This window comes from Netta rufina, assembly GCF_964035555.1.
Source record: "Netta rufina genome assembly, chromosome: 5".
In the NCBI taxonomy this organism is placed as follows: Eukaryota; Metazoa; Chordata; class Aves; order Anseriformes; family Anatidae; genus Netta; species Netta rufina.
The window spans coordinates 32,589,409-32,611,117 of NC_140128.1; the positions used below are offsets into that span (position 1 = coordinate 32,589,409).

At 36.6% G+C, this 21,709-nt stretch overlaps 1 protein-coding gene across 1 annotated transcript in view; it reads left to right on the top strand.

Moving 5' to 3' along the window:
- INO80 (INO80 complex ATPase subunit) overlaps positions 1-21,709 on the top strand; it is a 65,886-nt gene that overhangs the window by 41,726 nt on the left and 2,451 nt on the right. Inside the window, exons 27-35 of the mRNA XM_084287573.1 lie at positions 5,223-5,350; positions 10,275-10,369; positions 14,297-14,369; positions 16,014-16,172; positions 17,669-17,771; positions 18,362-18,450; positions 19,318-19,473; positions 20,288-20,447; positions 21,225-21,440. Of these exons, the coding sequence (XP_084143699.1) occupies positions 5,223-5,350; positions 10,275-10,369; positions 14,297-14,369; positions 16,014-16,172; positions 17,669-17,771; positions 18,362-18,450; positions 19,318-19,473; positions 20,288-20,447; positions 21,225-21,440 (1,179 nt within the window). The remainder of the gene's footprint in view (positions 1-5,222; positions 5,351-10,274; positions 10,370-14,296; positions 14,370-16,013; positions 16,173-17,668; positions 17,772-18,361; positions 18,451-19,317; positions 19,474-20,287; positions 20,448-21,224; positions 21,441-21,709) is intronic.

Sequence of the window (21,709 nt, forward strand, 5' to 3'; positions counted from 1 at the left end):
AGTGAAAATTAACCCCTGTATCTTAAAATACACCATGATTTCACATCCTTTGTAAACCTCTCTTTGCATGTCAGTCTTCAAAGCCTCTTGAAAGAGGTAAATTTGATAAACAAAGTGCAGTCTACTCTCACAACCAAATACTACTTTGAGATTGGAAATAAGAAAATTGCAGGAAAAGTAATGATCATAGCTTGCCTCCTGGTGTAATGGAAGACCTTTGTATTGATCAAAGAGCTTTTGTTGGTTTTCCTAGTGAAAGGATAAAGACTGCTTGTAGCAGTCTACCAGGAGCAGGACAGGCATGGGCACCAAGTTCAGAGGAAATTTTCTTAGAAAACAAGATGGGAGACTATTGAGTTCCAGTTGGAATAAAGATGATTTATTCATACTTCCTAGTAAAGTGAGAAAATGATACCATTGTGTAAATGCATGACACTTTTTCCTGGAAATAGGCTAAAGTAGCTAAAGATTTGCTGGAATTTGATTGCCAGTACTGCAGTGATTTTCATGGACTGGACACGATTTAGTTGTTGGAAGATGGTCCTGAACAGTGAACAGAATTCTGCAGAAAGCACTAGAGATTTGAGAGATAGCCAAGAGGAAAAACAGCTTACACTGCCAGATCCTAAGTTATTCCCAGACCCTTTTGGGTCAAGGATGTTTGGCAGGGGAAGTTAGTACAGTAAAAGAAAAATGGCCTTTTGCTTGCTACAGTCCGGTTTATGAAGGTACCTCATAAGTACATGGAGTTATTTGAAGAACTTGCACATTTGTATCTACCTAGTAGAGAAACCATTTTTCTTGAGTTTGCTCTAGATTAATGTTTAATCATTGATTTGTAGTTTCCTTTCTTCAGGAATTCATGGAATTGTTTATCAGTTATTTAGAAGATGAATCACTGCAGCAGAAAGGAGGGAAATAATGAAGGGATAAATTAAGACAGAAGATATTAATAGAGAATTGAAGAAAAGTAGCCAACATAGGATTAGAGGGCTGCTTTTTCATGAAGAGACTGATAACTTAGTCATCAACAAAAATTTATAGAGGAATAAGAATAGGGTGCAAGAAACTTACAGGAATGAGTGACTATGTGCAAGTTTTGACAAATTGTTTTCAAAGCACAAGGAAGAATCAAAAAAAATTGTTTGAGAACATCATTTGGATGAGTGTTTTATGTAAGCTGGCTTCATTTGGGGAGTGTTGGAGCTAAAAGTGGATAAAAAAAAGTAGTTTCATACAGCTGTATTTTAATTAGGTGGAAAGTTGCATTAAAACCTAAACTTACACTAAGAGGAGAGGGCACGTACCACAACAAGACAGCTGTGTTTATATGTGCAGGAGCAGGCATGGTGCATTACAGAAAGTGACTGACATGCTGAAGAAGCCATTTGCAAGGCTGAAGTCTAGCAAGTGGAAAATGGAACCGTAGGTGTGAAGGTCCCTGGTAAATAGGTGACAGGAACAAAGGGGAAACCTCTCTCTCCTAACCCTGATCTATCCTGTCCCAGACTCGGCGTTCCCAGTACCCTGGCAGCAGGCTCAGCTGCGATCACTGTGGGAATCTCTGGAGGCTTTTCCTGTTCTTTGAAAGAAAAATGGTCCTGGATTAAATGGCAGGAAGTGTCTGAGTCCTTTTAGCATCGATAAAAAGCACCGGCCTCGCTGGCTGTTTACTGTGAGAGCCAGCTAGCTCCTCACTGACCCCATTGTGCTGTGCAGACTGTCGGGAGGGGAACAAGGGGTGTCAACTGGAACCCAGACTTTATCTCTCTTTCCTCTGCATTTTGCATGTCCAGAGGCACTTTCTCATTCTCCAGAGAGCTGCGAGCCCAGCTGCAGTCATCGGCCAGTGCTCCTGACTGGGGTTATTCCAAGTCATAATCATTTCTAACTGTTCTTCCCATGCCGTAGTATCCCATAGTACGTTCTTGTAGATAATTATTGTCCATGGCCAGAGGCAGGAACATTTTTCAAATTAAAAACCATAGAGTATGATTTCAGAATTACTGTCTTTTTGGTCTGGTTGTTATTTGTTTGTCATTTGTCAGTGCTGAAAAAGATAACAAAATTGCATCCTGGGGACAGTTTCTTTGAGATGCAGTCCAGGACCTCATCTCCTGACTGGTTTAAAATTTTAAAAGTTCCTTTGATGATGCTATTTAAATAAAGAAATAAAATATATTGTTATTGGAAGCTTTCACTGATGATTAAAATGTAGAATTGCAAATTTTGGAAATCCTATTTAATAAATTTTTTTCTTTCCACAAGGTAAAAGGGGATGAGAAATAGCAATGGTAAGAACTAGGGATGGAAGACACTTTTTAAATAATTGTGATATCCTCTGAAGACAGAGGAGTAAAGTAGTAGTTTTTGTTGCAGCTTTACAGAATTTGTCCTTTGAAGCACTAGGTGGCAGGCTTTAAGCTTGCAAAAAAGTCAGTTTGGAAAACACAATGGTATCAAGATAGCACACTTAAGTTGCCAGGCTAAAGTCAAACATTTTTCTCTTCCAGAGATGACAAATCTTTTTTTTTAGCTTTGTTAATTTTGCTTTCCTCAGAAAAAAACTTTCTCATCAGTGCAGCTAGCTCTGATGCTGAAATATTGTACAAATTATAAACTATTAACTAGTTGCAAGCTTTTCAGACTGTAAAACCATCTACAAACAAGTTCTTCCCTTGTAATTTGCATTTTATTGCAATTTAAAAATAGTAACTTACACAATGGAGACCTAAGGAGCCAGCAGCAAAGGACACGCATCATTTCCAGTTACCAAAACTTAATTCTACCTATTCATGCCTGTGTGAGAAAAACTGTAGCATTTTGCTTTCGGAAACTTAGTATGTTAATCTGAGTCAGTCTAGTTTGATTTTTGAACAGTCCCTGTTTGTTCTCTGTTTCCTTCCAGCTTTTGGTTAATAATCATATTCATTTGTTTATCTAGACTTTCCATGTTGCTTCACTTCAGAATAACAAGTTGACCAATTAGAATAAGAGCAAAATGTCATGGTTTTATGATTTAACGGAAAGAATAACATTTCATGAAATGAATAAGGATTCCTAAATAACCCTAAGTCATTTCCATTTTTGTGTAATTGCCTAAGTTCAAAGCTTAGTTTTACTTAGAGACATGCATGAAATTATTAACTATTTGTATGCAATTGAATATGAGTTGTCTTATAGAGGTGAGTGTGTCATACGCAGTTTCACTTAATAGAAATGCCAGCTTGACTTGTGGTCTTGAGTTTCCCTTACAGTATTTACTTGGCTTGGCTCTCCAGTTGACGTATTCCTTGAGGTAGTTGCTAATGATTCAAGTAATGGGGTACTTGCTTCTGGCAAAGCAATAAGATCTCCATCAAATGAGATCTTTCTTTATGAAGGGAGAACAAATCAGAAGAAAACAGTGCATATCTAGACAGGCAGTGAAGCACAAATGTTTTCTCAATTCAAAAAGCGGTAGTTCTCATGTCCTGATCTTCTGAAGCATCTTCTGGTGTCCTAATATAGATTTCAGTAATTCTAGCATCAGGCCTATTGTTTATATTTAAGCTAAAGAATTTAATTTTGAAAGAAATCTTGATTGAAATGCTAAACTGTTGAAGAATCTGCCATGTTTCTGCATAAAACTTTTCCTCATTAGTTTCTTCCTCTATTGGGAAGTTAAGAGGGAAGCAAGTCCTGTTTTTACAGTTGTAATGTAAATTACTGGATCCTGGGCCTTTCTCTGCTAGTATGAAGTTCTGTTGTTGAAAACCTTTGTGCAAAAGAAGAATCTTGGGTATTGCCAGTTGCTTCTTGAAAAATTGAAATAGATGAAGTTTCGGATCTCCCCCACTACAGGAAAAGTTTTTAACACACGGAACTCTTGAAGATTTTTTTTTTCTGAACACTTCTAATTTTTTGTTAGCCTTTCTGAAAGGAGTCTTAAACCTAGGTGTGTTATTTCAAAACAGTCATTTGAATTAAGTATAGAAGAAGTACCTTTCTGCTTTTTCCTCAGTAAACCTGTGGTTGTATGTCTGAGGATCAAACTTAGCCAGCCCTCTGTGCCGTATCACTGCAAGTGGACACAATGGGACTTGGTTGCCTGCAATGCTCCTGAGCATTTTTAGGAGCACTGTTTTCCATTTGTCATCTGTACTCATCTTTTCCATGAGCATGAACTTGGTTTTAATTATGCTAAAATGCATGGTGCTCAGATGGATGAATTAATTTTTGCATATATATATATTTTAAAATATTGTGCGAGTCTGTTAAGTGCCTTACAGCAAGTTGTATTTTCTGCAGCCCACCAGTTAATTTATTCTGTGCAACTACAATTGTGCAGAAGCGTTACCTGCTGGATATTTGAAAATATTTGGATTCTGTACTAGCCTGCCCGATCTGCAGTTGTCAACTTTCCGTTTTGGCTGTAAACCTAAATTCAGACATCCCAAAGAATAAAGAATCATTAGTGGCCTTTCCAACAGATAATTTTTTTGGAAGAAAATTTCCCTTCATTCTCTTTCAACCATAGTGTATTGTTTACCAAAGTTTATGTACAGAATGTACAAACAGGAAGATCTCCTTCCTGAAAAATACTTCATGAGCAGTGCTGAAATAGAGAAGACACAAAATGTAATATCTGCAGAGACTTACAAGTTTGCCATCTGGAAGCATTTCTTAAACAGAAAAAAAAAAAAAAAAAAAAGAATGGCAAGGAAGAAAACAAAAAATGAAGGCAGTGCTGTGAAGGGGCAGTTAATTTGCAGTGACCTAGAGAACTGTTTTTCACTGTGTTAGTGATGGGTTTGGTCTTGAAACCTAGGTATTTGAAGAATGAGCCTGAAGTTTATCAACAGGTAGCAGCAAATGTCCAAAGGACAGCATTTTAATGTGTGAAATGTCTTCAACTGTCAACACATGTTGTGGTTGTTGGTCTGGTTAGAATGAATCCTTAGGAGAAAGAAATGACTGTCAAAAAAGGGCTAAGTTCGTATTCATGAGGAGATGAATCTGTGATGAGATTGTGCAAAGTAGGTATATTCATATGGTCCCATCCTTGCAAACAAAAGTTACTGTTGACAGCATGACTGTGGGCATCAGCCAGGAGAGATGTTGATGTCTCTTTCATTGCAACTCATTGGCTTAGTAAGTGCTAGCAAAACTTAGAACTTAACTTGTTGCTTGTAGCTATTTTGGCTTTATTACTTACACGCTTTTCTTCCATTTCTCCTTAGATAAAGAGAGTCTGATCACTGACAGTGGAAAACTTCATGCTCTTGATCTCCTGTTGACACGGCTGAAATCTCAAGGACACAGAGTTCTCATCTACTCTCAGATGACACGGATGATTGACTTGCTTGAGGTAGGAGAGCTATAGCCTACAGGAGACAAATTCTGAAGATGCAAATTTAGCAACATTGTTTTGTAGGAAATACTATAACTTGGACACAGCAAACCTGACATAAAATGATTCTGCTGAGGGATACCCAGTAAATGTATTAATATGAAAATACAAGAGCTACCATACAGAGTTAGATTGAAGGCCCAGCCTAGTGTCATACTTCCAACAGTGTACAGCAGCAGATGGTGTGGGGAAGATGTATATGAATAGTGACACTTCACAATTACTCTCTAAGTGTCCTGTTCAAGGACTTTCTGAGCCAGATGTAGCTTCTGTATAGTTAGTAATCCTAAATGGATTTTTCTTCCATTAAATTTTCAGTTGCTTGTTGAGTCTTAATAAATGTTTGTTCTTTGCACTGTCCTGTAGCAAGGCATTGCTTAGTGCTTAATGGCTTAATTACACTCTTTTGCTGGTTTTGAACTGCTTCCTTCTAGCTTCTTTTGATGCCCATGTGTCCTTGTATTGGAAGGAAGAGGGAGAGAACAGTGATTAATTTTACATTGTTCATGTTGCTTGTCATTTTACCAACTGTTTCCCTCTGTCATCTTATTCCAGTGCAGAAATTCAGTAGACTTTAATAACAAGTTCACTGACATACATGATAGGAAAGAAATTAGGATTTAAGTCATTACTCATTATTTAAATACAGTCAGTCTGCCTCCGAAGAAAAAAATCACTATTTGATTAGCAACCACGCCATAGAAGAGCTAGTCTAAAAAGATATTAGGGGGAAGATTATTGATTTGGTTTCCTTTTGCTAGTACTTAGAGTGCTTTGAAAGAAATGCATTTCTTTCTCTGGCATTCTCTTGTGTCATGCCTTGTGCCTTACCAGTGAAGAATTAGTCATAGTAGCTTTTATGACTATCTATTTTTGAGTAAGCAAATAGGAGACTTGATGTATGTTAGCTTCAAAGAAGCAATCGTGATAAAATTTTCTGACTGTGAATACATGGCAGGTAGGAAAATATTTCCCTCTGGCGGTGTAATTTCAGCTGTGCTAAAACTTCAGGATCCTGTTATCCTTCAGCCATTAGTCCTAAGTGTATGTAGGCTCCCTCAGCAGTGTTCTGTATCGGATGTTGTCTTCTCCACAAGAAGAGAAGAGAACAAGTGAAAAGCCTGAACTAAGAACTGCCTAAATCATGAGTCCCATGTGGGTAGGAGTGTATTTTAAGGCCAGCAATTAATAGTGCAGTAACACATCACAGGCTGAGTTTTGTTTTTGCTGCTATGAGCAAAAGCAGAACTTGCATGGTTACAAGCCTCCATCTCAGCTCATTCCCTAGCATTGCTTCTTATGCCTCTTTTTTGGCCAATGTTGGTCATGGTGCAGGTCTGTTGACAGCTGCACTACAACATGAAGCTCGTAAAACTGAGTATTTAGTGCCTCTGTCTCTTCTGTTAACATTCCATTTTAAAGGCTTGGGAACATATAATTTTGCTACTATTGTACCTCCTAAATGCTCAACTTCACTCGTTTGATTTCATTACCCAAATAAGCCACTTATCAAGTCTGTTTTACCCTCTCTACCACCATGTAGCAGAAACTGGAGCTAAGCAAGCTAAAAATCAAGCAAGGACTTGTAGAAGTTGTATAGCAGTAGGTGTTTTTGGTTTTGTTTTTGTTTTTATGTATGACCAATGATGTTAACAAAATACATCCCCTCAGCCTGCTTGCATATGTAAGAACATAAGCTGCCCTATTTCTTTTGACAGCATTTTGACTGTGTCAGTGTAACTGCTATCATATCATACTAGCCTAATCTGTGCAGGGCAGAGAGCACAAGGCACGTTGTTTACAAAGTTAACATGCTTGTTTGATTTAGCTTCAGCTGAAGAAGAATTACTGCTTAATTCAGGCATTATGAAATGGCAGGTACAAATACAAAGAGGAAAAAAATTTCTTTCAACAAAAAGGGATAAAATACAATTTCTTTACTGTTATTTCATGCAGATGTGTATTTCATACTTTTCTAGATTAACATCATGTTTGTTTTTGTCAATGTGATTGCTTTGTTCTGTATGGAAGAGTAATTGTCCATGATTTCAGTGGGAATCACATTGAATCGATATGGTATGAGCTCAAATTATACTCTGCATGAAGTAAGTTTATTAGTTATGTTAAAACAACAATACTCACTTTGGACTATGAAATAAGATGAAGGTAAAACATTTTATAATTTTTGAGAAAATATCAGTGTCAAAGCCCTTGAAGAGCACTTACTTTAGTGGTACCATATTTTTACCATAATCAATTCATTGCTTGTTAGTATAGGTTCTTTGTTGCCAGGGTTACTGATATTATTTTTCTTAGATTAATAAATCTGGTGACTTGCTGACCCCTTACACTATAAAAGATTGTCAGATAGAAGTTCAAGTAAGTCTAGTATAAGTGTCCCCATGTGACCAATCATTGACTTTTTATTATTATTTCTATGAAATACAGTGGTAGCCCATATTTGGTTTTTAAGAAGGAGTATTTGCCAGCTTGCACCTCTTCATGTGCTTATTGTTAGTTCTTCATTTTGTCTCAGTTGTGGTAGACTGCAAGATACAGTGCAGTAGTGGTGTGATGTCAGTCCTTCCAAGGATCAGATGATGACATCTTTTTCTATGTTTTCTTGGTACTCTGTTCTTCATGGGAACTAGAAAAATGGGTAGTCATCAAGCATCTTCCTGAATTGCAGTTAGGGACCATGTATATTAGTTCTTAAGTAGGTCATTTGCCTTTAGAGTTCTCTCACTTTTTCTTAAAGCTAAAAACATTAGCTTTCTTCAAGTGATCAAAACACTAAACTACTGGCAAGTGTAGTATAAGTTGTATTTTTTTTCCCTAAAATGAGATAGTATACTGTTAATATTTGAAAAAAATAAAAAAAAAAAAAAAGAAGTTATTGAATAAAACTAGCTCACAAAAAAAGGATATTTCTTAGAAGCACTGTAAGAGTACTGTGAAATATCCTTTTTGATCATAGGAAGGTGGATAGAAGCAGACCAGAACCTGTTGAGCAATGTTGAAGATAAATTAGCTAAGATACTAAGCTAGTTTCATGGCACATACAACCATGAGTGCTAGTATTACAGATGTAGGAGGATAGCTTATTCTTTTGTAAACTGTGTGTTAGTGGAAAAGTCTAAGATTTGGGATAAGGATAAATGAACTTGACTGAATAGAAATTGTTGTTTTCTGTTTATGCTGAAGCTTGGTTTGAAGATGTCCATGAAAAGGTGGTTAATAGTGAGAGGAGGGAAGACTAAAGATGTTGAAATACTGAATCAGCATAAAGACAGATAAAGACAGTAAAAAAAGAAATTGAAAGAAAAAGCCCTTATGATAATTGAAAAATGATTAATCAGATTTGGAGGAAAGGTCACATAGTACCTAGCTGACAACTGTATTGCTCTCTCTGCTTTTAGCTGGTAGCAGAAAGCTGTTGTAGAAATGAAATAAATCGATAGTAAATTAGGGCTTGAGTGCCCTCTAGTTAAGTAGCTGTTCTCTGCTTTAAAATTCTGTTGACGTGTTACTAAAATGCTACTAGCCATGAGCTCTGCTTTGTAGAGGGGAGAAAAAAAGTGACTTTTTGCCATTTCTGCATTGTTAATTTTATTTACTTATTTTTAGCTTTCATCGTCTATGCATTGAAGCTTCTCTCCAGTAAAACACTGAAGTTTCTTATAGTATGGCAGCTCTTTCACCCCTTCTGCAGTAGAGAAGCAGAACAGAAAAGAAACAGGAGCCCCAAGGATAGGTTAAAAAAAAAAAAAGGAACTGAGCATGGTACTGTCAGAAGGTTCGTTAGAATGCAGACACTGCCATGTCTTCTCACTGAACATCAGTTCTTCATCTGCTGAACGTTGAGGCTTGGAGCAAGATGAATCCCATACTTCTTGTTGCTAAAGCACCATCTGTTTCCTTTCTGTCTTCATTTGCAGTCACAACAGCTCGAAGAGATGCATAAACCAGTAGGGTTAAATCTAACAAATGTGACCAGTAGGAGTTGCATCTCGTCAGCCAAGGCTTACAGTGTTAAAATATCAGAGGATATCTTTGCAAAGATACTCTAAGGATATGTGTATAGCCTGAGGAGCTTTCTGTGTAATTCAGATTTTACTGGTAATTGCATGGTTACCAGAAAATACTAAGTATTTTAGAGCATGAAAAATTGGAAAAATCCTTTGCCTACAGCATTCCTGGTTGATGCCATTTGATTTGTGTCCCAGGCATTGGTTTCAGTTACACTGCTTGGCACGAGCTGTGGGCTAACACCAGTGTTTCCAAGTGTTCTTGTACGCAGTGAGGTTCACAGGCTCTTTATTAGTGAAATAAAGCCTGGGCAGACATTAGTGCACAGTACCGGGTTTTTAAAACCACCAGTCAGATGGTTCAAAATCGACAGGCAGCAGGTATGTTTGCTTTGTTAGGAAAGGTTCGCTCATATAGTGAGAGCTCAGGATTTGCTAAAAGTTCAGACTTTGTGAAATCAAATTTCCTACGTTAGTGATTTTATTTACTTACTTATTCATTTATTTGTAGAAAATGGCACGTACCATAGTAACACTGTGCAGCCCAGCTAATACATCTCTAACTCTGAAATGACAACATAATTTATCTCTTACCTTTTGTGAAATGCAAACACTGACAAATTATTAACAGTAGCTTTAATTCCTCAAATCATTATGAAGTATTGCTTACAGGAGATTGATTATAGCATTTACTGGTGACATTTAGGTACTTTTTTTCTCCTAAGCAGGAATTCTGCTTTTATTTATTTATTTATTTATTTATTTATTTATTTATTTATTTATTTTGTGTGTGAATAATTAAAATCGAGCAGTTCTTAGACCAACTATATTTTTCTCATATGTGTTCTTTGCAGGAATATATGGTATATAGGAAACATACATACATGAGATTGGATGGTTCTTCAAAGATTTCTGAACGAAGGGATATGGTAGCAGATTTTCAGAACAGGTAACATATTTTTAAAAGGTGTTTTTGTACTAAATCACGTGTATGTAGTTGGTATAAGATTTAATGTAAATAAATGAAATTTGCCCTAAAGTATCTTGTATAATAACCATGATCTGAAAGTTTCATGGTGGTTTGCTGAGTGTTGATATTCACGTTCATACTAAATCCATTTGTATTTAGAAATTCATCATTTCTGAGACAGTACAATAGCAAATTTTAGTGTACCCATGATTGTTGCCATTCCAAGTATGCTATTGCTTATAAAGAAGGTTGACAGAAACAGAGCAAAAGTTCTTTAGTTATTATATGTTCTGAAAACTGACACTCTGAAGATGAAATTGAAAATGTTGCGTATGCTAGAGCTTTGGAAGTGACCTACTTTGCTGAAAAACACGCCGTATCACTTAAACATGTTTCACAGAATATAAATAAATAAGTTTATCTTTAATACAGTTGGATTTATTAAGATAGCTTAAACTAATATATGTATAATAGTTAAAAAGTGGGGGGGGGGGGGTTATTAAATAGTAAGACGTGCTAACCTGTTTAATTTAGTAGAACAAAATGGATTCTTTCAATTCCTACTAGCCTGCCAGGAAAGAAAACTATGTAGTCATCTTGTTACAAGTTCAAATATTTCAGTATAACCTTGTCTCTATTGGGGCACATTACAAATAAATAATTAGATTTATGGTTTTTAAGTTTCCCTTTAATCATGAAATACAGCTTGGTAGGATGTCACTTTGGTGTAGTAGTTCACAGTAAGGTTACCCTTCCTGAATGCGGGATGTGAGCTTTTAAGGAGGTCACTTTTGTTTTTCAGACAAGTTAGGTTCACAGATTGTTGTTCACTGCGAGGTGAAAGCACAGTGTTCTAGACGATAGTCCTTGCGTCACCAATCCCAAGGTATCACAGCAGAAGACAGGAGGAAGAATGTGTACAAAACCTTTCAGGCCATTCGTTCATAAGGGTTGAAGACCTGAATAACTGTGCTGCAATGAAAAGGCTTTTAGTGAACTCCTTAGAGCAATAAAACTTTAGAAGAGTATGAGCCAAGTACCTGGAGTGAGAGGACTGTGCAGTGCCTTATTCTCTGTTCCCAGTTGTCAAAAACAGGTTCCTTGCTGGTTAGGATGTCCTCCTGGAATGCTGACACTTCTTCCTGTAAGGTCGTTCAACCAAAGAAGTCAAAAAACTTGTTTTTATTAATAAAAATAAATTTGTTTTTATTAATGAATAGAACAACTAAAGAAAAATAATCATTTCAAAAGGAAATCCCTTTGAGATACAGGTCAGCCAGTATAAACAAGAATTCCTATTAAAATGTTACTCGAGTTCCTCTTATACATGATTTACTTATGAGAAATGTTTTCAGGAAAAAAAGCCTGACTGAGACTAAACTATCCTGCAGGATGTCCTACTAGGATGCTGAAAATATGTAACCATGGAGTGATAATTCACTCCTGTAGTCTGTGCCACTGTCCTCTTTCTTTCCTTTCCATATGGCATTTCCAGAAGTGTTCAGGTGACTATGTGCACGTTCCACTATTGTTGTAAAAGTCAAAAGACTTCCTGGCCAAGGATTGCCTATACTGTGCATGGGTACCTGCTGTCGTCTTCAGCTTTGCACCTGGAAGATAAAGTCTAGCGAATGACAGCTTGGTTTCAATTCCTCTCGGATGCCCATAGCTCAAGATAGAGTTTTGTACTCTTAGACTTCAGACTGCCAGAAACCTTCCATTTCTAATTTCAGAGTTCTTGGCTTTTATATTTATAACTTAAATAATTACTTTGGTCCTCTATTGGCAACTTCTTGAGGGAGAAAAAGAATCTCTTGTTGGACCAGAGTAGGTTTTTTGAGAGTCTGTTTTTTTACAATACAACCTTCCCAGGTAAAGACTGGTAATTAATACCTTGAAGCATGAGTCCTGAGAACGTAGTTGTTTCTACCTGACCTGTAAGAATATGGATTCCAAAACCTTTTTTTTTTTTTTTTTTTTTTTTTTTTACGTCTGAGTTGTACTAGCATATGCATAATAGCATGCGATATACCTGTACTTACTACAGCAAGGGTCAGGTTACCTTTAATGAATAGAAGTTTATTATTTAAGAATAAATTAATGAAGACTCTTAGATTAGATGAGTGGACTTTTGGGGACAGACTGCTGACACATAATCAATCAAGAAGATGCCCCGTGCTGCTTATTCAGCAGGAATTTTTGGTCTCTTACTAATTGTGCATGCATTATTGTATGGACAGTGTGGTACCAAAAGGATGTGGTATTGCATTGTCTTCTCTTAAGCATTTCTCTTGATGTGTACTGTCAAAGAACATCAACCTCTTTGGGGTCCCTTTACTACTGCTTTGTGCCAACCTGTACAGGGACCCATATGGTGTTAGACACAATTACATTCTGCTGACCCCACACCGCTGGCACTAGTGAAGTTCACAACCTCAGTGGAAGTCCTGATTTTGCTGTTACCAATTGAATTTTGATCAGTGCTTGGTGATCCGTCATGTAGACCTGTCTCATTTGTTTTCTGTGTGTGCCGTGTTAGAGCTGCCATTGAGTTTGAGTAACTCTGTTCCCTTTTCTTGAACTCTTCAGACTGCAGCTAGGACTTAAAGCGTTTTTACAGTTGCTTGCCTAGTGTGCCTCAACTGCCTCAGTTACGTAAAGGATTATTATCTGTAGAGGATTATTCCAAGTCAGGTATTGGGATGCCTAGTATCTCTGTTAGTAGTCAGCATTCCTAAATCTGATGCCAGCAAGTCTCACCGTTGAGGCTAATATGACTGCATTAGGCTTTATGGAACTTCCAGTGAGGTGTTCAGAGATGTCTTCCTTGAACTATGCCATGGAGTGGTGATCCATGTTGTGTAACGGCCTGTTCTACTGGGAGCTGTGTTCACTGAAGCTACTGATCTGTCATTGACTTTCATGCTGTCTGAGGAATTCCAAAGAATGTAAATGTAATACAGTTAAAATGCCCAAGGTGGGAAGGACAGCCTGTGTGCAGTAATAATGGAATTTACTTACAGACAGTATGTCTCAAAGAGCTTAAGTTAGAGTGAAATGAATGACTTTTCCTCTTGTGCAGTATCCAACTATTAGTAATGTCTTGCATAGTCATCTTTGAAACATTCTACAGAAAATCACAATTTCATTACTATCATTTCATTGCTATCTTGAGATGAATCAATTTATTTTCATTTTGCTGATAAGAAAACTGGACAAAAGAATAAAACTTTTAATGCAAATCAGCACAGTTGTGGCCGTAGTTGAGTTCTTAGACTGAGGGATTTCTGTTTCTGCTGACAGACCCTTGTCCTTTTAAAATGTACTTCTGTGTTTGCCAGCTTGCTTTTATATGAAGGTTGTTCATTTTTTCCTCTAAGAGTTGTTTGTTCTTTTCAAAGCACCAAATTTAGAACAAAAATTGCATCTACACAGTTCCAACTTTATTGTTCTTTCTTTATCAATTGAATGTTGTTAGGGCGCAACACTCAAGATTTTATTTTATTTTATTTTATTTTATTTTATTTTATTTTATTTTATTTTATTTTATTTTATTTTATTTTATTTCTTAACATCGATCAGTTCTGTGAAACAATAAATTGTTCTTTGTCTATATGAAATCTTAATTTCCAATGTGGGCAAGATAAACAAAACCTGGTTTGTTTTGATAGAGATAAGAAGCTGCTATTGCGAACTGAATGCTTGTGTGTTCAAGCAGTCCTCATTTGTGTATTAACTTCTTTCGTGTGTTTTTCTCTGGATCATGAACAGCACAAAACATTCTGAAGTGTTCAAGTAATAAAAATAGCCCTGATCACTTCACATGGGTCAAAAAATTTACTTCTGTGGTTACTTCTTGTTCCTCATGCACAAAATATTTTTTTTTTAAATCTCTTTCCTCTCCAGGAATGATATTTTTGTGTTCCTGTTAAGCACAAGAGCTGGAGGCTTGGGCATTAACCTTACAGCTGCAGATACGGTAAGTGAAGTTTCCTAAAGTAATACAAAACACAAAAAATCAGCTTTCTGATACTCAGATTTCAGTTCTCCTGTGCTTCCAAACACCATTTTTACCAAGCTGCTCGTCTCCTGCCTCCCAGACTCGCAATATATGTGGGAAAATGGGTGTTGCTGTGTGGAAGCTGGAACTCTTATATCTATGCTCATCAATATTAGTGCTTCCATTCTCATAATGAAATTGCCTAGCCTTGTTTACTCTGCTTGTATTTGTAATACAATATTATCTTGGTGATAAAGTTGCAGGATATTGAGCACCCGGTGTACAGTTTTTGGTTGCTGTTAGATACCTTCCTTCTCCCCACATACATCAGCAGCAGAGTCTAGAAAGGAGCTGGATGACTAAAGGGGTCTACAAATGCAATGACACTTTCATACGAGTGCTGTCTCTTGCATGGCTGCTTGCTCTTAAGGTGCAGCAGCAAAGCAATCAGTGAGCACAGGTATCAGCCACATTTTTTCTGTGCACAGTCGAATGAAGTAATGGCAGTTGAGTTGTGCTTGTATTTCTAAATGAGTAACAGCTAGTCAGGAAAGATAGATTTATTCCTTCTCATGTGCCTGAGGTGTAACGGCATACTGATTTAAGTGATTGCAAGGATTTGCACTGTTGAGCACTTGCACCAATCACTGTGGGAGGGAATACTGACCTACATGAACCATTTATGTTTCCAGTAACTGCTGTTCCTGTGCTTCTAACATAATAGCTTATGTGCAGGCAGATTTGAACCCAAGACAGGCTGTAGTGCTTAGCCACACAAAACCAAAAATCTCTGATTCAAAACTATGATGTAATTCTTTAAATATCTTTAAATATAAAAATCTCTTGATATTACTTAAAAGAAATCAGAAGAAAGCTACTTATAATAGCTTCAGAGTTGTAAACTTCTCTTGATTGAAGTTGCTTCAACATAGGGGAATAAAAAAAGATGGAAACACAGGCATGTTTCTGCAGGCTCCTTGCATTAGCATTCTTAGTTCTGTGGTTTTGTAGCTTTCTGAATACCTCATCTAAAATGGTTTTAATGTCTCCTTTTTTATGTTTACTGTGCATAAGGTAGAGTTAGAATGATAGGGCAATGTGAATGTGATGTGGTATTTCAGTTTTTTTTTTTTTTTTTTGTGAAAGCACTAGCGTTATTAGACTAGACAAGGCTTTATTCAGATCTTGGAAAAAAACAGAGTATTACTTTTTGTGTGAAATGCTGATTTGATGGGCTTTTTCTTAAGGTAAATAACACCAAAAATGGCTTCACAATGTAATTAGTTATAGGCTTATGAAACGACAATGATATACTATGGTGATAAACTCCAGAATTTGGTGCCTCCAAAGCAGATTTGTTGAAGGAAATATTTAAGATGTTCTGTTGAAGTTGAAACATTCACTGTCAATTAGTTTGAATATTTTTGAAATGCATTGGGAAAGATTTGAATGGAGTGGGCAAAGCTAGGTGAATGCAGCCTACAGTGGGCATGTGATTCTGTGGGGTGTGTAGTGGAACTTTTTTATCATCTTGTTAGTTTTTGGTTTTTTGTTTGTTTAATCTCCAGGTACTCTAAATAGATGGTTTTATTTAATCATTTATGTTCTGATTTTCTTTTACAGGTCATCTTCTATGACAGTGATTGGAACCCAACAGTAGACCAGCAAGCCATGGACCGGGCACATAGGCTGGGTCAAACAAAGCAAGTCACTGTGTACCGGTTGATATGCAAAGGCACCATTGAGGAGCGTATCTTACAAAGAGCTAAGGAGAAGAGTGAGGTAGGAATAAAGAAATCATCTGAAACAAGAAGTTACAGAAACTTTATAAAAAAAATGTGTATCAAAATGAGTAAATAAATTATTATATATAAATTATAAATTACAATATATATATATACACTACATATATATATATTTATATATATATATATAGTGTGTATATATACACACACACACTTTTAAAACACTTAATTTATATACACATAAATATATATATGCATGGAATGCATATAACAGAAACCAAAAGAGAATGTCTTTGTTTAAACAAACAAATCTGTTACTAGCGCAGCATCATTACAGCTGCATTATATAAACTGGGAAGAAGCTAAGTATTTACACAATGACTTCATGGAAACTATTTCTTATGATGCAATGAAACTACTTAGGACTCTTTAAAGCTAGAGCTTGCGTCTTTGCTGTGTCAGGGCAATACTGATTCCTCTAATGTTATACTGTTACACCACAGCTGATTTGTTTGAAGAAACTTGAAAGGTAATTAAAGGACAGTTTTTGAGCTGTGAGGGTTGCCAGAAGGGCTCATTTTCCTGCAGCATCAAGTGATAAATGTATTAGAAACTTTAAACCTTATGATACTTTACTGGCAAGAAAAAATTAACCACAGTTTCTTTAGTAGCAATAGATATACTATACATGAGGCTCAGATGTTGTGTGCACTTGGGATTTCTTTTAGCTTTTGTCTTAACTAGATGCTGGTCATAGCACTGAAGCAACTGAAGCATCTCCAACTGAATGCATTCATATTTCCCTTGTTGAATTTCATCCATTTTGATGTGGGATACTGCACTTAGTAACCTGATACCAACCTGAAAATAAGTGTAGTTTTTTTGCTGGTGCTCCAAATCATCAAAATTGGCTTATGCTAAAGCTTGTTCTTTTTTGCTGAGTTGCACCTCTTACCGTTTTGTTTGTTTGGTTGGTTGGTTGGTTTATTATTGTTATTATTTATGAATTTATTTAATTTTTTAGTGTAGTTGAGTTAATCAAGTTGCTTGTGCTGAGTGAATTGCTTAAACTGAGACACTGACTCAATATGGAGATTTAGTTTTCAGTGAAGGAGATTAAGTGTGTTGTACCTTTTAAGAATGTGATCTGCATGATCCTGTATACAGATTACTTGAAAAATAGGACTGCTAATTTATCCTTTATAGGGGTACTGCTGTAGTTTTACTCTGTGTTCAGCAATGTATTAAGCAATAAATATTATTATTATGTGGTGCTTTAGAAGTATACAGCTTGGTACAATAGACGGCAATTTTCTCCTTTCTAGCTCAGTTGCTTCTCATTTTTTAATAATTGCATTCTCAATAAAATCTTTCCTTAAATTTTGCTACTAATTATAGTATGACAGAGAAGTTGAATCAATTCTGACTACACACACTTGCATTTACGTCTTTTTTGGCTGGCTTTCAGTGAAGGATAATGAAAATGGATCCTTTGAGTAATTTCTTCTTTTTTTCCTTTTTCTTTTTTCCTAGATCCAGCGAATGGTGATTTCAGGTGGCAATTTCAAACCTGACACTTTGAAACCAAAAGAGGTGGTCAGCCTTCTACTGGATGATGAAGAACTAGAAAAGAAATGTATGTGAAATTCATGTTGTAGCATTTTCTCCATCTTCCACTTAGTTTTTTAAACCATTAGTTTTTTAAATCTGTGTTTTTATCTCTACAAACACATGTATTTCTGATAACCACTTCCGTTTCCTGGCTCATTTTGTATTGCCATTCCTGTTAGTACAAGCTGGTTTCATATCATTGCTGAGCTGAGGGGTGAGGTTGTGCAAGAGAGACATGATGATGTGATAGTTTTTGTTGGCACTTGTTCAGGATCATTACATTGTTCCTGAATGACAGAGCTTTGACAAGAATTAAGTAGGTCACGACAAGAAAAGTATTAATAAAAATGTTGTGTTGCACCGCAGTTTTGAAGCTGTATTAGAGGTACGCTTGATGGTATGTTTGAAAAAAACTTCAACTGTAAGACTTTTTAGTAATTTGGATGGAAAGAGTTTAAATATAGCAGTTCTACTTTGAGTTTCTCATTGTGCTTTAGTTTCAATATAGGAGGCTTTTCTTCACAGTTCTGTTATAACCAGAATTTCTTGTAAGGTTCACAAAAGGGTATGAAGTATCTTTCCAGCGACAACAACTTTGTGCTTCTTTTCTGACAGTGCGTCAGCGTCAAGAAGAGAAGCGACAGCAAGAAGAAACAAATCGTGTGAAGGAACGTAAACGTAAAAGGGAAAAATACGCTGAAAAGGTACCTTGATGCAGAGAGGTTGCCTGTGTCAGCGACACAGAGAGCCTGAAAAGCTTTAGGCACACCATTATGTAGTGTGGAAATACTTTATGCAAAGGCAGTCTAATGAGTAAAGCGTTCTCTTCACCATTGAATGTCAGTCTGGCACTTCCTACACAGAAGAGGGATGTTATAAAATAAGTAATGCACAGTTCCTGTATTTTAGTATCATTTGCAACTTCAAAAATAAGCATATCCGTACAACACAGTAGATCATCAGTAGTTTATGGACAATAATTTGGGGACTCAAGTTTGAAAAAACAACAACAAAAAAAAAAACAACAAGCAATTGAGTGATCATTCTATGGCATATAAAATGGAGACTTAATTAAGATTTTGTTTTGCAAGGATGAAAAAATAATACAAATAAAGAACCAAACATAGATAAATCCCAAATAGCTATGTGGTTTTGCAGAAAGACAGAAGATTAGTTAGTTAGTTAGTTTGTTTGTTTGTTTTTAAAAATCATTAAATCTTGTTTATGGAAATTCAGAATTTTTGAGTATTGGAGGCTTTGCATTAATTATTTTTTTATAATGGTAAAGAATTTTGAGCTTACTTCAGAAGGCAATGGAAATCAGAGTAATTCTATAAGAGTAATTCTACAGCACTCAAACTATTTTACAAAGAAGAGAAAAAAACTGCTTATATCTAAAGACAGAGCCTTAAAAGGATCTGTTACTTTGTCCTTCAAAAACTTGCTTCGGATAATTCTGTACGTGGCATTCATTTGAGTTATAATACTGCATTAGATACTGAGATTCTAATTTGCATGTTCCACTTCGGTTTTTGCATTTTTCATTCCCTGTATCGTTTTATTTATTTCAGAAGAAGAAGGAGGATGAGTTGGATGGGAAGAGAAAGAAAGAGGGCATGAACCTCGTGATCCCGTTTGTTCCGTCAGCTGATAACTCCAACCTGTCTGCTGATGGGGATGACTCCTTCGTTAGTGTAGATTCTGCCATGCCCAGCCCCTTCAGTGAGGTGAGACTGCCTGCTTCTTTAAACTATGTGCTGTTTCAGTTGTGATCTTGTATCTAGTAGGGTTCTTGCTTTCTGACATTTCAGTTAATACAGAATTCAAGTATGTATGGAAATGAGATGTCTGAAAGGTGAACCATGGAAGTGAAAATAATTTATTGAAAACATAGCAGCTGCAGTAAGCTGCCTACTGGAACCCCTCTGTTGATATGCCATTATGCTCCTCTTCACTTTCTGTCTTTGTCTTTTCTTAAAGTAAGTTCATGCTCTGAACCTCTTGCTTTTGATTCTGAATCAGTGTGGCTTTTAATCTGGAATTTAAATTGTAAATTTCCAATGGTACACACTATATTTTCTTTCATATTTTTAATAAAGAATTGCGAACAATTTTTGGCAGCAAATATATTTTGTTGTATGCCATATTGACTAAGATTACTATATTGTATTGTTCCCTTGCTGATAAAGATTTTTATTGGCACTAGTTAATAGGTTGAGTCCTATTGTTTTCTCTCTTGCAGTCTGAGAAAAATGCGCAGTTAAACTGCAGTTTTCTTAAATCTCTGCTGAGTCTCTCCTGCTGATAACATTTATGTTCATCAGTTGAAATAAAGTAGTTCCTGGAGGTCTTTAATGCTGTTCAGCATGTAAATAGAGGGTATAGTGTGACTAGGCAGGATATGTATCATGCTGTAAGTCTTGGGGAAAATGAGAGAGATCAGAACAATACCAATTACTTGTGATTGTGTGTCTTACTATGTTTGAACCCTTCCCTTTCCTAACGTGAGAAGCTAACGGCTTTGTTCTTCGTCATGTTTAGATATCCATCAGCAGTGAATTACATATGGGCTCTATTCCTCCCGATGAGAGCAGCAGTGATATGCTTGTGATTGTGGACGATCCAGCTTCTTCAGCACCTCAGTCAAGGGCAACAAACTCTCCTGCTTCCATTACTGGCTCTGTTTCAGATACCATGAATGGTCAGTACTCTTGCCTTGACTTACTAACACATGTTAAACCTTGACTTTGTATGTCTGGTTGGTATGTGTTCTGCATTTTAATCAGATTTTGTGTATGGTTGGCAAGATTAGCAAAAAATAATTTATTTCATTGAGAAATAACTTCTGATTTGATAAGAAATCTGTTTATAGTCATTCATCACACTTTCCTTTTTCCTGCGCTAGTTACTCTTATGAGGTTTTTTTCCCTTGTTCCTATATTATAGAGTGCTCATATTACTGAGCTACAGACATCCACAGAACTTTTTAAGTTTTTCCTTGAATTTGCCATAGGGCTAATAATGAGTTCTCTATTTCCACTGAGTGATTAAAGCAGCTATAATTTTAAATAATGGTAACAGTTTTTAGTTACTGTAACTTTTTACTCTGAAATAAGGAGAGACCTAGTTCTTGATGAGTTTCTTTACAGATAGCAAATGGAAGGAACATATATCTTCAGTAAGAAAACGCTTCATCCTGAAGTACAACCCCGAATCCTCCATCTATTTGTGGATTGGATTCATAACAATAATGACAAGGAGGTTAATAAGATGTGATTAATGAAGGGTCAGGTTTTGTATATGTGATTTCTTTTCGTGAGATCAATACTTGCTAACAGTGTCTGTATTAATGTAAATGAACAGTATCAATTAACAGGAAGAGTATGAATGTAAATGGCAAGTCGTTACGATGCTGTATTTATTTGTGAGCCATGTGACATGCTATAGCAGTTACTGTTTTAACACTTTTTTTTTTAAGGGGTTTCAATGCAAGATACACCTCTCACTGGGAGAGGCCAGTCAGGTCGAAGCCGCGGTCGCCCTAAAGGATCAGGTGGTGGATCAAAAGGCACCGGGAAAGGCAGAAGCCGGAAATCGATAGCGGGAAGCGCAGCCGCAATGGCAGGTGCCAAAGCAGGGGCAGCAGCAGCCTCTGCAGCGGCATATGCAGCGTACGGGTACAATGTCTCTAAAGGTATGTGGGGAAAGGGAGGCAGCAGGCTACCCAGAGCAGAGCCAACCACATGAGTTTGGACGATTGCTTGTTTACAGCCTGTCAAAAATAGATGCAAGTATTGCTGGTATTGCTTGTACAGTATATTCTGAGATCCAGGCAAAGCGCAATGTGACACGGTACCGGTGTGAGAGGATAGCCAGTTTCACCGCAGATGACCTTGAGAGGCTAATCTTGCAGAATTTTCACCTGCCCTTTAAATTATCTCATACCAAATACTTCTCTCCTGT